Source organism: Medicago truncatula, chromosome 3, assembly GCF_003473485.1.
Source record: "Medicago truncatula cultivar Jemalong A17 chromosome 3, MtrunA17r5.0-ANR, whole genome shotgun sequence".
NCBI classification, from domain to species: Eukaryota; Viridiplantae; Streptophyta; class Magnoliopsida; order Fabales; family Fabaceae; genus Medicago; species Medicago truncatula.
The window spans coordinates 45,946,704-45,958,625 of NC_053044.1; the positions used below are offsets into that span (position 1 = coordinate 45,946,704).

The window sequence follows — 11,922 nt, forward strand, 5'->3', positions numbered from 1 at the left end:
AATCATTTTTTGTTAATAAAAACGGAAAGATGAGCACGTTAGAGTATTCACATCCATATCATATATTACTTTACACATCTCAATTATTTAAATATTTCAACTACATTTTTAAAATGTTCATACCATATCCCATCAAAAAAATAATATTAATACCACATATCAAAAACTCTAAAATGCGTTCCACTGCATCCAACAATAGTCTGTATTTAAATAACTAAACTACATTTTTTAAATTTTCATACCATATATAAAAAAACTCTAAAATGGGCCTCAATGAACCTATAATCCACCTAAAAATATGAAGAAGTAAGTTAGCAAGTTTACTCCCACTTAATTTTTACCAAAAAAAATCCTTTTACTACAATACAAAATAATTGTAAATAGAAGGGTAGTTTTGTCAATTCCATTTAATGAATTAGAAAGAAAAAAAAAACAAAAATATCTTCCTCCTCCTTGGTTAATCGCCACAGGTTCCTCAATAACGTTGGAACGACACTGTTATTTTTACCATTTGTTTTTTGGTTACAAGGCAAAGAAAACAAAGAAACAAACATAAAAAGAAAGGGAAAAAACACACAAAAGGAACTACTTTCTAGAAAAGTAAATTCCAACTGCGTCCATCCTAAGCAGGTGCAAAAGGTCTTTCGAGGGAGAGGTGTGGCGAAGCAGCTTGTTATTCGAAGCGACTCCAAGTTTGACCATGAAATTCGCACACTTATTACCCTCTCTAAGCGTATGGCAAATAGTTACATTAGTTTGTTCAATCAAATCCTTCACATCTTGGATCAAGACCGCGTAAACATGATACCTCATTGTCGGACCTTGCAATGCAAGGAGTATGAGCAACAAACAAGATCAACAATGTCCAAGCTTTTTGCCAAAGTTAGACCCTAGTAGATAGCGTAAAACTCAACATACAAAATGTCATAAGAGTCATGAATATAACTAGAAAAACTTGATAAATAAAAGCATGCATGTTTTCATTAGATTCCACCATAGCCAGCTCTCACAGGGGTGCCCAAACAATTTCCATAAACATTGAGAATGGTGCAAGAGTGGTTATCATTATTCCACCTAATAAATCTATGACTTGACTCAACATTGGGAGTAGTCGCAAAACAAGAGATTAAAGAATCTACCATACTATGAATGTTGTATGAGAGGCAACTTAAAGGCCAACTCTCGTTGCTTAAACACATAATGCTCCAGTGAGCCAAGCCCACCACACACTCAGCGCAAAAATGAAAGAATGATGTCCCACATAACCCACCTTCAACCAATCACACACATCCATAATTGTGAAGAAGTTCACATACATGGTGCCAAATAATTTGAGAAAAATTACATTCACGAACACAATGAAGGAATGTCTCATCTTTGAGACCACAACGAGAGCAAGTAGCCGATGGAGCAATAATATTCCTACGGTTGAGCAATTTGAGAGTAGGGATAGAGTTGTGGCAAGCCAACCAAAAAAGAAAATTTATGCTTTTCAAAAAGTTTTAATTTCCTTATTTAAGGCCAAGAAGAAGAAGGTAGAACAAGAGGTATCATGTTTGTGTGGGACAACAACCATATATAACCACTCCAAAGGAAAGCATCTTCTATGGAGGGATTGAACTTGATGTGTGCATGTTGTTGACAAAATCAGAAGCCTATGGAGGGAGCTGAGAGTACAAGACCTGAGAATGAGGGTCGTTGGTGGAGATCTTTGAATGTCAAGTGCAAATCATGGATGTCTATGAAGGGAACAGTCGATCCAAAGAAACCAAGAGAGCTTCAAGGATAACCAAAAAGAAGAACTACCTTATCCTGCTCGCCAAGAGAACCCCTCTTCGAGGGTATTTTTAGCATGGAGGATGTTAGGACCAAAAACATACTTATTGGCGAGGAGAGTCACCCAAAGTTTTGGTGAAGACTGAATCAAATTCCAAACAAGTTTTTTAAGGAGACAAATATTAGCTTCCCTAGCTCTTCTAAGATCAGCCCCACCTTAATTCACCATTCAATCACACATAAATCACAACACTTTTTCGACGAAATTCAAACGAACTAATTAAATGCTCCATAGACCAGTATTGCATTTTTTTACTCAAACGATAATTTCTATTCAATCACACATAAGGTTACATTTTCTTTACTCAAGATCTCTTATTGTTGCTCTTCATTTTTTTTTTTAAATTGTTTTATTTTTACAATTAATAAATGTTGTTGTTGTTGGTCTTCCTTTATTTTCTTGCGACAAAAAATTTAATATAGTGATAAAAATTTAATGGAAATTAGGTACAAATTTATGTGCAAGTTATTTCATAGTGCATTTATACTCTTTCCCTGATCGAGCGTGGAGGAAGCTGCGATCCATGAAAATACAAAAGCATGAACAGATTTTGATACAATTATTTAGTTAGTTAGTAATTTGGTTTAAATATGATAATCATCCCTGTAATTTGAGTCAGTTTTGATTTTCGTCAGGTAAAAAAAAATATCCCTATAATTTTTTTTTTGTTTGAAAAAGGTCCTTAGCCCCACTATTCAGCTGATTTGACATGGTTTTGGCCACGTGGCAGTTGCTGACTGTGCAACTTTTGCCACGTGGCGTGCCACATAATATTAATTTTTTAAAAAAATTAAAATTCTGAAAATTGTTTTTAAAATTAGAAAATAAATTTTAAAAAATCAAAATAATTTTCTGATTTATTTTTTGTATAATTTTCAAAATAAAATTAATATTTTTTAATAAAATGTATTCTGAAATTTCTGAATTTTTTTTTAAATTAAAATTTTCCTAAAAGAACAAGAAATTAGATTTTTTTTTAAATTATAATTTATTTTCAAAAATTTAAAATTTATAACTTTTGAAAATATAATTGTCATTATTTTCGAAAAAAATTTAATATATAATTTTCAAATTAAAAAAAAATCTATTTTTTCGAAAATTTAATTTTCAAAATTTATAATTTTAACAGTTTTTATGTCAAAAAATTAAATTTTCGAAAATTTTAATTTTCAAAGTTTTTTTTCAGATTTTATTTTTTGGAAAAGTATTTTCAGATTTTTTAAATTTTAAAAAATAATTTTCATAATTTTTTTTAATTTTTTTTATTTACGTGGACTGCCACGTGGTAAAAGTTGCATAGTCAGCAACTGCCACGTGGTGAATAACATGCCAAGTCAGACATGAAGTGGGGCCAGAGACCTTTTTCAAACAATTTTTTTTTTTACAGGGATATATTTCAAAGTTTTTTTTTACGGGGACGAAAATCAAAACTGACCCAAATTACAAGGACAATTATCATATTTAAGCCTAGTAATTTTTGTTCGTTTTAGTTTTGTCTTAAAAAAATACCAATTCTTTAGCTAAAATTGTAAAAGACATGTATGTCTCTGCATATAAGTAGATTTGTAAAAGAGAGAGTATTGTTTTTAGTAAAATGCAAATGAGAGTATGTTTGTTATGTTTTTTAGTTAAAGTAAGTTAGCAACTAAATGGTTTAAGATAGGATAGATACATGACTAGATATTGCATCATAAACATAAACCCTCATTTGAAGTTTAAGATAGGATTTTTTTTTTTTGGATTAATTAAGTTTTTAGTTTCTATAAATATTCACAGTTTTGTTTTTAGTCCCTACAAAATAAAATCACACTTTTTAGTCCCTGTGACATTTTTCTTAAGCATTTTAAGGACCAAAACTGTTGAAGAAATTTTTTGATGGTGACTAAAAGTGTCGAAGGAAAAATTTATAGGGACTAAAAATGCTGATGAAAAATTTTATAGGAACTAAAAAGTGTGATTTTATTTTATAGAGACTAAAAGCAAAACAGTGAATATTTACGGGGACTAAAAACTTAATTAATTTTTTTTTTTTTTTTTTAACAAAAGGGAAATTTTAAGATAAGATACATATACATGATTAGAGAAATAGTTGGATAGAAATATCATATGGATAAGATAAACATTAAACTAATGATGAGTTTGACGCACACACACGATAACAAACATAATACTTCCTCCGTCCCAAATTGTATGTCACTTTAGAAAAAATATTTGTCCCAAATTGTATGTCACTTTAGAATACCAATGAAACATTAATGTTACTTTTCTTATTATATCCTTAACTATTTATTACTCTTTCTTTTTTCAATTCTTTCATTTATCTTTCTCCCTCCGTTTCAAAATACATGTCCAAGTCAACCACTTCACATATGCCAATGCATAATTTTGACAGATAATATCTTTAATTTTCTAAAGTAAAAAATTATAAAAATTTAATATTTTGAAAATATTTGTCGAGACAAATCAAACAACATCTTACATGCTAATATTTGTATTTATATATTAGTTAAAAAGTATGGTCAAAGTAAGTCAAGTGAATAGTGCACATTGCAAAAATTGGACATGTATTTTGAAACGGAGGGAGTATCATTTATTAAGGATAATTTTGTAAAACGACTCATAATATCTCTTTCCCACACAATATTAATTACATTTCTTAATATGTGTGAAATGCCCAAAACGTCATACAATTTGGGACGGAGGAAGTATTATTATTTTATCATATTTTAATGAGAAAATTACTCTCGCAATTAATGAAAATAATTTTCAAAAGGTATGAAATTAATTATAATAACAAACACCATGATATCGTTATTTTAAAAATGATAAAATATTTAAAAAATGACAAGGTATCATGATAATAAATAAGTAATGAATCAATGAATTTCTAATTTTATCTAAATAGTTTCCATCGTAACCTTATGATAGAAATTACAAAGACAAGTCATCATATGATTATAACACCGTTTATTTATGATACCCCTTTACTGTGTCAAATATGAGGTTTAAATATATTATAAATTTATCAAATCATATCTCTCTATTCCAACCAAATTTGTAGTTTAATGGGGGAACTACAATAAGTTTGAGAATGCTTTTTCAAAATTAAACATCGTTATATTTCCAACTCAATTTTCTTAACTTCAATTAGGACACGACAATATTTAATCGATAATGATGCTCTTAGCTTCCATCTAGATGCTCGTTAATATAAATTTCCCCTTTCTCCATTTAAAAATAAAATAAATTATTTAATGTGACTATTTAAAAAAAAATTAAGTATTTTGAATTGAATTGGACTACTTTTAAAAAAACATTAAAACAGCTTCTTTGTCTGTTTATTTTATTTTTTAAATTTTTTTTGCTTTTGCTAATTGATAATTGAATTTGAACCATGGACATTGCAATTAAAAAAAAACAAAGACCCGCCTCAAACGGTCATATTTCTAACAGAGAATTTTTTTTAAGTATTTTGAATTGAATTGGACTATTTAACATAACACTTCAACTGCACTCGATTATCAATCACACCTTCAAGGGTTTAAGCAAAATGACGACAACGGCAAGGAAATCGCGTTGTCGCAAATCTCCTCCAGCACGATCAAAGGCTGCGCTAGTTGTCGACGAGAGTCCCATCAGAGCCATCGCTTGTCTCAAAAAAATCGACGACATCAAACGTTTCGAGGAAACTGATGATTGTTTTATCCTAGGTTTTGATCCTTCTGATAACTCTCCCATCGATGCTTCTTCTAGACCTCACAACAACGATGATGATGATGATGATCTCTGCGTTCTTGGACAAAAGGGCAAGGTAAATTCACCCCTAATTATTCAATTTCATCAAAAACCCATTTTCCAATTGATTTTGATGAAAAAATTTAAAATCTAAATCACCAATTTGATTTTTGTATTTCAGTTTCATTTAATTTAATTTAAAGATTGAGTTTTTAAGGGTAAATCTTGGCAATAGTACTATTTGGTGCTTTGATGCTGTTTTGCACTAAAAACAGCATACAAATTTAAAGTTCAATTTTTTTCCTGGTTCATGTTCATTCAGATAGCCCTAAGAGATTATCCTCACTCAAGACATTTATGCCTCAAATTTCCATTTAAGACCACTCCTCGAGAAAGCTATTGCAATAAGGTAACGGAAATTGCTGCGTTATGTTCACAATTGTGTATGTAAATCTTGTGGATTTATCCCTCATACTGACTTTGTGGCAATCTTTGGACACAGTGTTACTGTTATGTTTGCGATACTGCTGCACCCTGTATGTACTGGACCATGCATTGCAATGCCGAGAGTGCTGGTCACTGGAAGGATCAGAGGAGAGTGCGGCGGCGAATTTATTAAAATGTCAATTTCCTGCTCAAACATTCTGTTTGAAAAGGCATTTGATACTATGCTAGCTTCTTTTTCGGATTAGAGGAATTTTGAGATTTATATTAGAATCGTCTTTCTGCAACCAGTTCGTTACACAACTTTTTTCAAGCTACTTTATTTATTATAACACAAGCATTATAAGAAGGATGCTTATGTTCTGTGGTGCAATTATAGTTGTGTTATGTGAAGCAGAAAGCAAGATGCAATGTACAAAATAATATATGAAATACTGAGATTATCAATTCTATCTATATTCATGACTTTTCGTTTTGGTTTTTGCGGGTGACTGAATTTGAATAGACCAGTACAAGGCTTCGAGTAATTCAACTCAATATCTAGATTTAGTATAGATTTACTGAGATTATCAATTCTGTATAGATACAGCAGGGAGTGATCTTGCAGCCTAAAAGAGTAAAATCTCATTCTTTAATGTTGTATACTTAATTTCATTTGGAATTGGAATCAAATGAGAAAGATATATTAGATACATTTGAATACAACATGGAGTGATCTTGTGGCCTAACACAGTAAAATCTCATTCTTTAATGTTGTATGCTTAATTAAATTTGGAACTGGCATCAAATGAGAAAGATATATTAGTGCCGTCAGCTACAAAAACTGTTACACCGCCACTAGTCTCTACTCTCTATTAAACATAGTTAAATACTCCTTAATTTTTTATTTGAGCAAATGTTAGACATTCTTTCTCCTAGATTGTTCACAGGGAAAGGTAACCAAACAGCTGAGATGACTGTTGTTTTAAATAAAATTTTGGGGGCTAATAAAAAATGCGTTAGACTTTGGAAGTCATTTTTCATCTTTTCTTGAAATATAATTATAATCATTTATACATGTATGTGCCTTTAGAAGCCGTCTTTCAAGATGAAACACGCCTTCTCAAGTCCAACACGTTTTTTTATCAGTTCCTAAGAAATTGAGTCAAGATGTTAGGTATGGATTATCTTACAAAAAAAAAATGTTAGGTATGGATTAGAATGACCTATCATTTTCACCTACTTTTCTAGTTAGAGGCTACTTGATGTATGTAATCTATCCTCAAGTAATGAAGCCTTTTCTCCTGTGGCCAAACTTAGCACTGTCAGAAATTTGTTTGTCTTTGCTGGCATCAAAGGCTACTTGATGTCAATAATGCTCTTTTTACTTGGAGACGTCGATGAATAAATCTAAATGGTACTGCTCTTTATCTGGTGTCAACGTTCTTGGTTCTATTCCATGTTTAATTGCAGTCTGTAAATTTCATAACTCCATCTATGGTCTCAAACATGCCCATAGACAATGATATTCAAAGTTTTTTGAAGGAAATGATATTGAAAGTTGTTATCAACTTTGATTTCTTTAGGATATAAACAATCTCCAAATGATCACTCCATTTTTAGTTTTGGCCGTAGGTTTACTATTTTTTTGGTATATCTGGATGATATTGTTTTTGCTCGTGACGATCATTCTGAAACTCAACTTGTTAAGTCCCATCTGGATAAGAATTTCATAATCATAGGTTTAGGCACACTCCATTATGTCGGGGTCAAAATTGCTTAATCAGAGAGTTAAATTATTGATGATCAGTGCAAATATACTATTGAGTTGCTTGAAGAAAGTGGTCAGCTAGCTAGGCATGAAACCTTCTTCAACTCCTCGTGATCCTTCCTTGAAGTTGAAGTTGTATAATATCTATGAAACTTCTTCACCATATCATGTTAAATTAGGTTACTGCAATAGTATACTATTTGAGTCCTTCATTTTTTATTTAGATTTTTTCAATAAAAAAAAAGGCTGACTGCAAGCTAATTGGCTTATAGTTGTATTGTACTTGAGTACAACAAGGACATATGTAATCTTTGCTGTGCAGCAACTCCATTTTGTTTTAAACCAAGTGCATTACCAACTTTTTACCAAAGTACTTTACTACCTCATGTTCTCTAGTTAAAGGCTTGCTACTATCTTTTCTTCACTTAAGCTCTTAGGTTTTGCATATTTGTGAGATGGCCAACAGTCTCACTTCTAGAAATTCTGTAGCAAGTTATTGTTTTATTCTTTGATATTTGAGAAATACAAAAACAACCACAGTTTCTCATCCGTTTTTGAAGTTGAATACCAAACTTTATCTAGCCTTGCTTGCTAACTTCAGTAGCTCGGTTGTTTTCTGTTGGGAAAAGGACTAAAACATTGCACACAACACTAAATATATTTCACGAAAGCACTAAACAAATTGCAGTTAGAATTTCAAAGTAGTCTCATTCACTTACTGTCTGCTCCTTCTTCTGCTCAAAATTGGCTGACATGCTAGCTTAAACTTGAGGAAATAATATTCTCTGCATTGTTTTCTAGTTTTTTTTCCCAATGCGAAAGAATTATCTTAATCTTGTAGGTATTGTATTAGTTAGTAATGAGACTTTTTCCGGCTTTGCACGTCTCTTGTGCAAACTCTCTGTATTCTTCAAGATTCAACATCCTCTCATGTTTTAGTGAAGGGAAAAGATATGTATAGCGAGGAATGGGATAGAGAATTGAACCCGAAGGCAAATATCATGACGTGAACAAAATATAAACATTGCCTCCTAGCGTGTTTTGTGCCCTTTTCGCTTTATATAGCAATCCTCTTTAGTGAATCATCATATAAGTAACTATATAATAGTTATTGTGTAATAAAAGATGTATTTTTCCCTATGGAAAGATTACAAAGATACAAATTTTAATGTGTGCAAGAAACTGCGGTCATTCTTTAATGTTGGGGCCTAAAACAGTAAAATCTCATTCTTTAATGTTGTATGCTTAATTACATTTGGAACTGGCATCAAACGAGGAAGGTATATTAGCACTGTCAGCTACAAAATGTTACACTGATACTAGTCTATTAAACTTGGTGAAATACACCATTAAGATTTGAGCAAATGGTTGTCATTCTTTCTCATAGATTGATCATAGGAAAAAGAAACCAAATAATTGAGATGGCAATTATACTAATCTTTAAATAAAATTTTGGGGGCTGATCAAAAAATGTGTTAGACTTTGGAATCATTTTTTATCTTGAAATATAATTATGATCATTTATACATGTATGTGCCTTTAGAATGACTTATCATTTTCACCTACTTTCCTAGGCTTCTCTAAGCATTTTATAAAGTGAACCTTCATTTCAGGCCCCCTGTAATGCAATCAAATAGAATCAGAAACAAACCCAGTTAGAGGCTACTTGATGTATGTAATCTATCCTCAAGTAATGATGCCTTTTCTCCGGTGGCCAAACTTAGCATCGTCAGAAATTTGTCTGTCTTTGCTGCCATCAAAGGCTACTTGATGTCAATAGTGCTCTTTTTACTTGGAGACCCCAATGAATAAATCTATATGGTATCATCTTCAAAAAATAAATCTATATGGTATCAAGATTCTTGGTTCTGTTCCATGTTTAACTACAATCTGTAAGTTTCATAACTCCATCTATGGTCTCAAACAGGCCCATATACAATGATATTCAATTTTTTTTTAAGGAAATGATATTCAAAGTTGTTATCAACTTTGATTTCTTTAAGATATATACAATCCTAAAAAAACGATCGCTTCATCTTTAGTTTTGGCCCTCAGTTTACTATTTTTTTGGTATATCTGGATGTTATTGTTTTGGCTAGTGACGATCATTCTGAAACCCAACTTCCATCTGGATAAGAATTTCGCAATCATAGGTTTAGGCACACTAAATTATGTCGGGGTCTAAATTGCTTAGAGTTAAATTCTTGATATTCACGGCAAATATATATACTATTGAGTTGCTTGAAGAAAGTGGGTCAGCTAGCTAGACATGAAACCTTCTTCCTAGAAAACAATAACTTGTAGAAATCATAGCAAGTTTATTGTTTTATTCTAGAAATACAAAAACAACCACAGTTTCTCCATCCGTTTTTAAAGTTGAATACCAAACTTTATCTAGCCTTTGCTTGCTAACATCAGTAGCTGGGTTGTTTTCTTTCGGGGAAAGGACTAAAATATTGCCAACTTAAACTTGAGGAAATAATGTGGAGATTTTCTCAGCATTATTTTCTCAAGCTTTTTTCCAATACGAAATAACTAGTATTAGTTAGTAATTGTGGAGAAGTAGGGTGTTTGGGGTTCGAACCCGACCCCTACATATAATATGCAATATTTCTACCAACTAAGCTAAACTCATGGGGTTTGCCATTTTATCCTTCAATCACAATTGTTTTTTTTTTTTGGTTATTTAAATAACAAATTTCAAATATTTTAGAGACGTACAAAACAATTAATTCTTTTTTAAAAAACTGACAAGTAAAATAGTTGCTTTAAGAATTTTAATTATCTCACAATTATGTCATTTTGTTAGATTATTTATATTATAATTTAATTTATATGCAACTATAAGTGTTTCAGACCAGCTAAAAGGCAGATGCAAGATCCCAATAAACAGTCCAATAATGTGAGGGTCAAATTCTCCTCAAGAAAGCACCAGAAAGATGCATGAAAGCTCTGTGTACATCACCGCACAGGAGCACGACAAGGCTAATCCCCATTTTTTTTTTTTGAAGGGAAGGCTAATCCCCATTGTTTAGTACATCATAGAAAATGAAATTCTTTCTTTGAAATAGGAAGCATTTGTAATGTGAATGGTAAATATATCGTACTACAAATCAATAAGTTTAATATGTGAAATAAAATAAAATAAAATTGAAGAGAAGATGAAGGGTCTGTTTAGTAACACCTAAAAAAGAGCTTATAACTCTTAGCTTATAAGTTCGTTTGACAAAAAAAGTTCTATTTAATAACACTTTTTCATCATGAGCTTATAACTTATTTCACGAGCTTATAAGCTATTTTTCAGAAGCTATTCCAAGTAGCGTTTGAGCTTATAGCTTATAGTTTCTCACTTTTAATTCCAGTTTTACCCTTATTATTCTAACTAAATTCCTTTTTTACCCTTAATCATTTATTATATTATAAATTAAAATACATATGTTTTAAATATGAATGCTATTTTTTTTTTATGAATGAAAGATCCTTTTTTTTCTCAATAGAAAAAGATATTTTTTTTACTGATACATTTAAGTTTTTTTCCGTTACAATTGTTATGTTTTTTTTGTGGGACTATTTCAATACTTAATGTCACCTTTTTTTTTTTGCGAAATGACACATTATTTTTGTGTGATATATAAGAATTGTAGAGAATAAGAACAAGGATAATAATTTTCTCCAAGAAAAAAACTGGGAACGGTACGTTTACCTTCACTATATATATATATATATATATATATATATATATATATATATTTGTACAAACTATATTTTATTTATTGTTACGTTTAAATTCTTTTACACTTTATATCTAATTTTTTGAGGCAAATGAAAATAAATATAAATTAATAATAATATTAAATTAACAATTTTTAATTTTTAAATATTTTAAATATTAATTGATATAAACTTTATTATGAATTAAAAATATCCTTTTATCTAATTTTGCATCTATCAGCTAATTGAACCGCTAATTTTATCAAATACTTCAAGTAGCTTATCAGCAATCCTTAGCTATAAACTATCAGCCATCAGCTAGCTTATCAGTCATCCGCTATTTTTATCAAACAAAGGCGAAATGAATAAACTAAGCTGGGCCTCAAAATGAAAGGCCCAAAAAAATGTCGAAACCCTTGTTAAGTTTTGAGGCGGAATAAGTAGG

General features: G+C 30.7%; 1 protein-coding gene across 1 annotated transcript; it reads left to right on the forward strand.

Annotated features, from left to right (window-relative positions):
• The first annotated feature begins 5,319 nt into the window (after window positions 1-5,319).
• LOC25489793 (uncharacterized) lies at window positions 5,320-6,486 on the forward strand. Its single transcript, XM_013606003.3, has 3 exons — window positions 5,320-5,648; window positions 5,895-5,981; window positions 6,075-6,486. The coding sequence occupies exons 1-3, from the start codon at window positions 5,388-5,390 to the stop codon at window positions 6,189-6,191; spliced, it is 465 nt and encodes a 154-aa protein (XP_013461457.1). The 5' UTR covers window positions 5,320-5,387; the 3' UTR covers window positions 6,192-6,486.
• Window positions 6,487-11,922: the final 5,436 nt, after the last annotated feature.

Coding starts and splice junctions, on each gene's coding strand:
- LOC25489793 (XM_013606003.3), top strand. CDS start 5,388: ATGACGACAACGGCAAGGAAATCGCGTTGTCGCAAATCTCCTCCAGCA. Junction 5,649..5,894: donor TTCTTGGACAAAAGGGCAAG/GTAAATTCACCC, acceptor ATGTTCATTCAG/ATAGCCCTAAGAGATTATCC. Junction 5,982..6,074: donor GAGAAAGCTATTGCAATAAG/GTAACGGAAATT, acceptor CTTTGGACACAG/TGTTACTGTTATGTTTGCGA.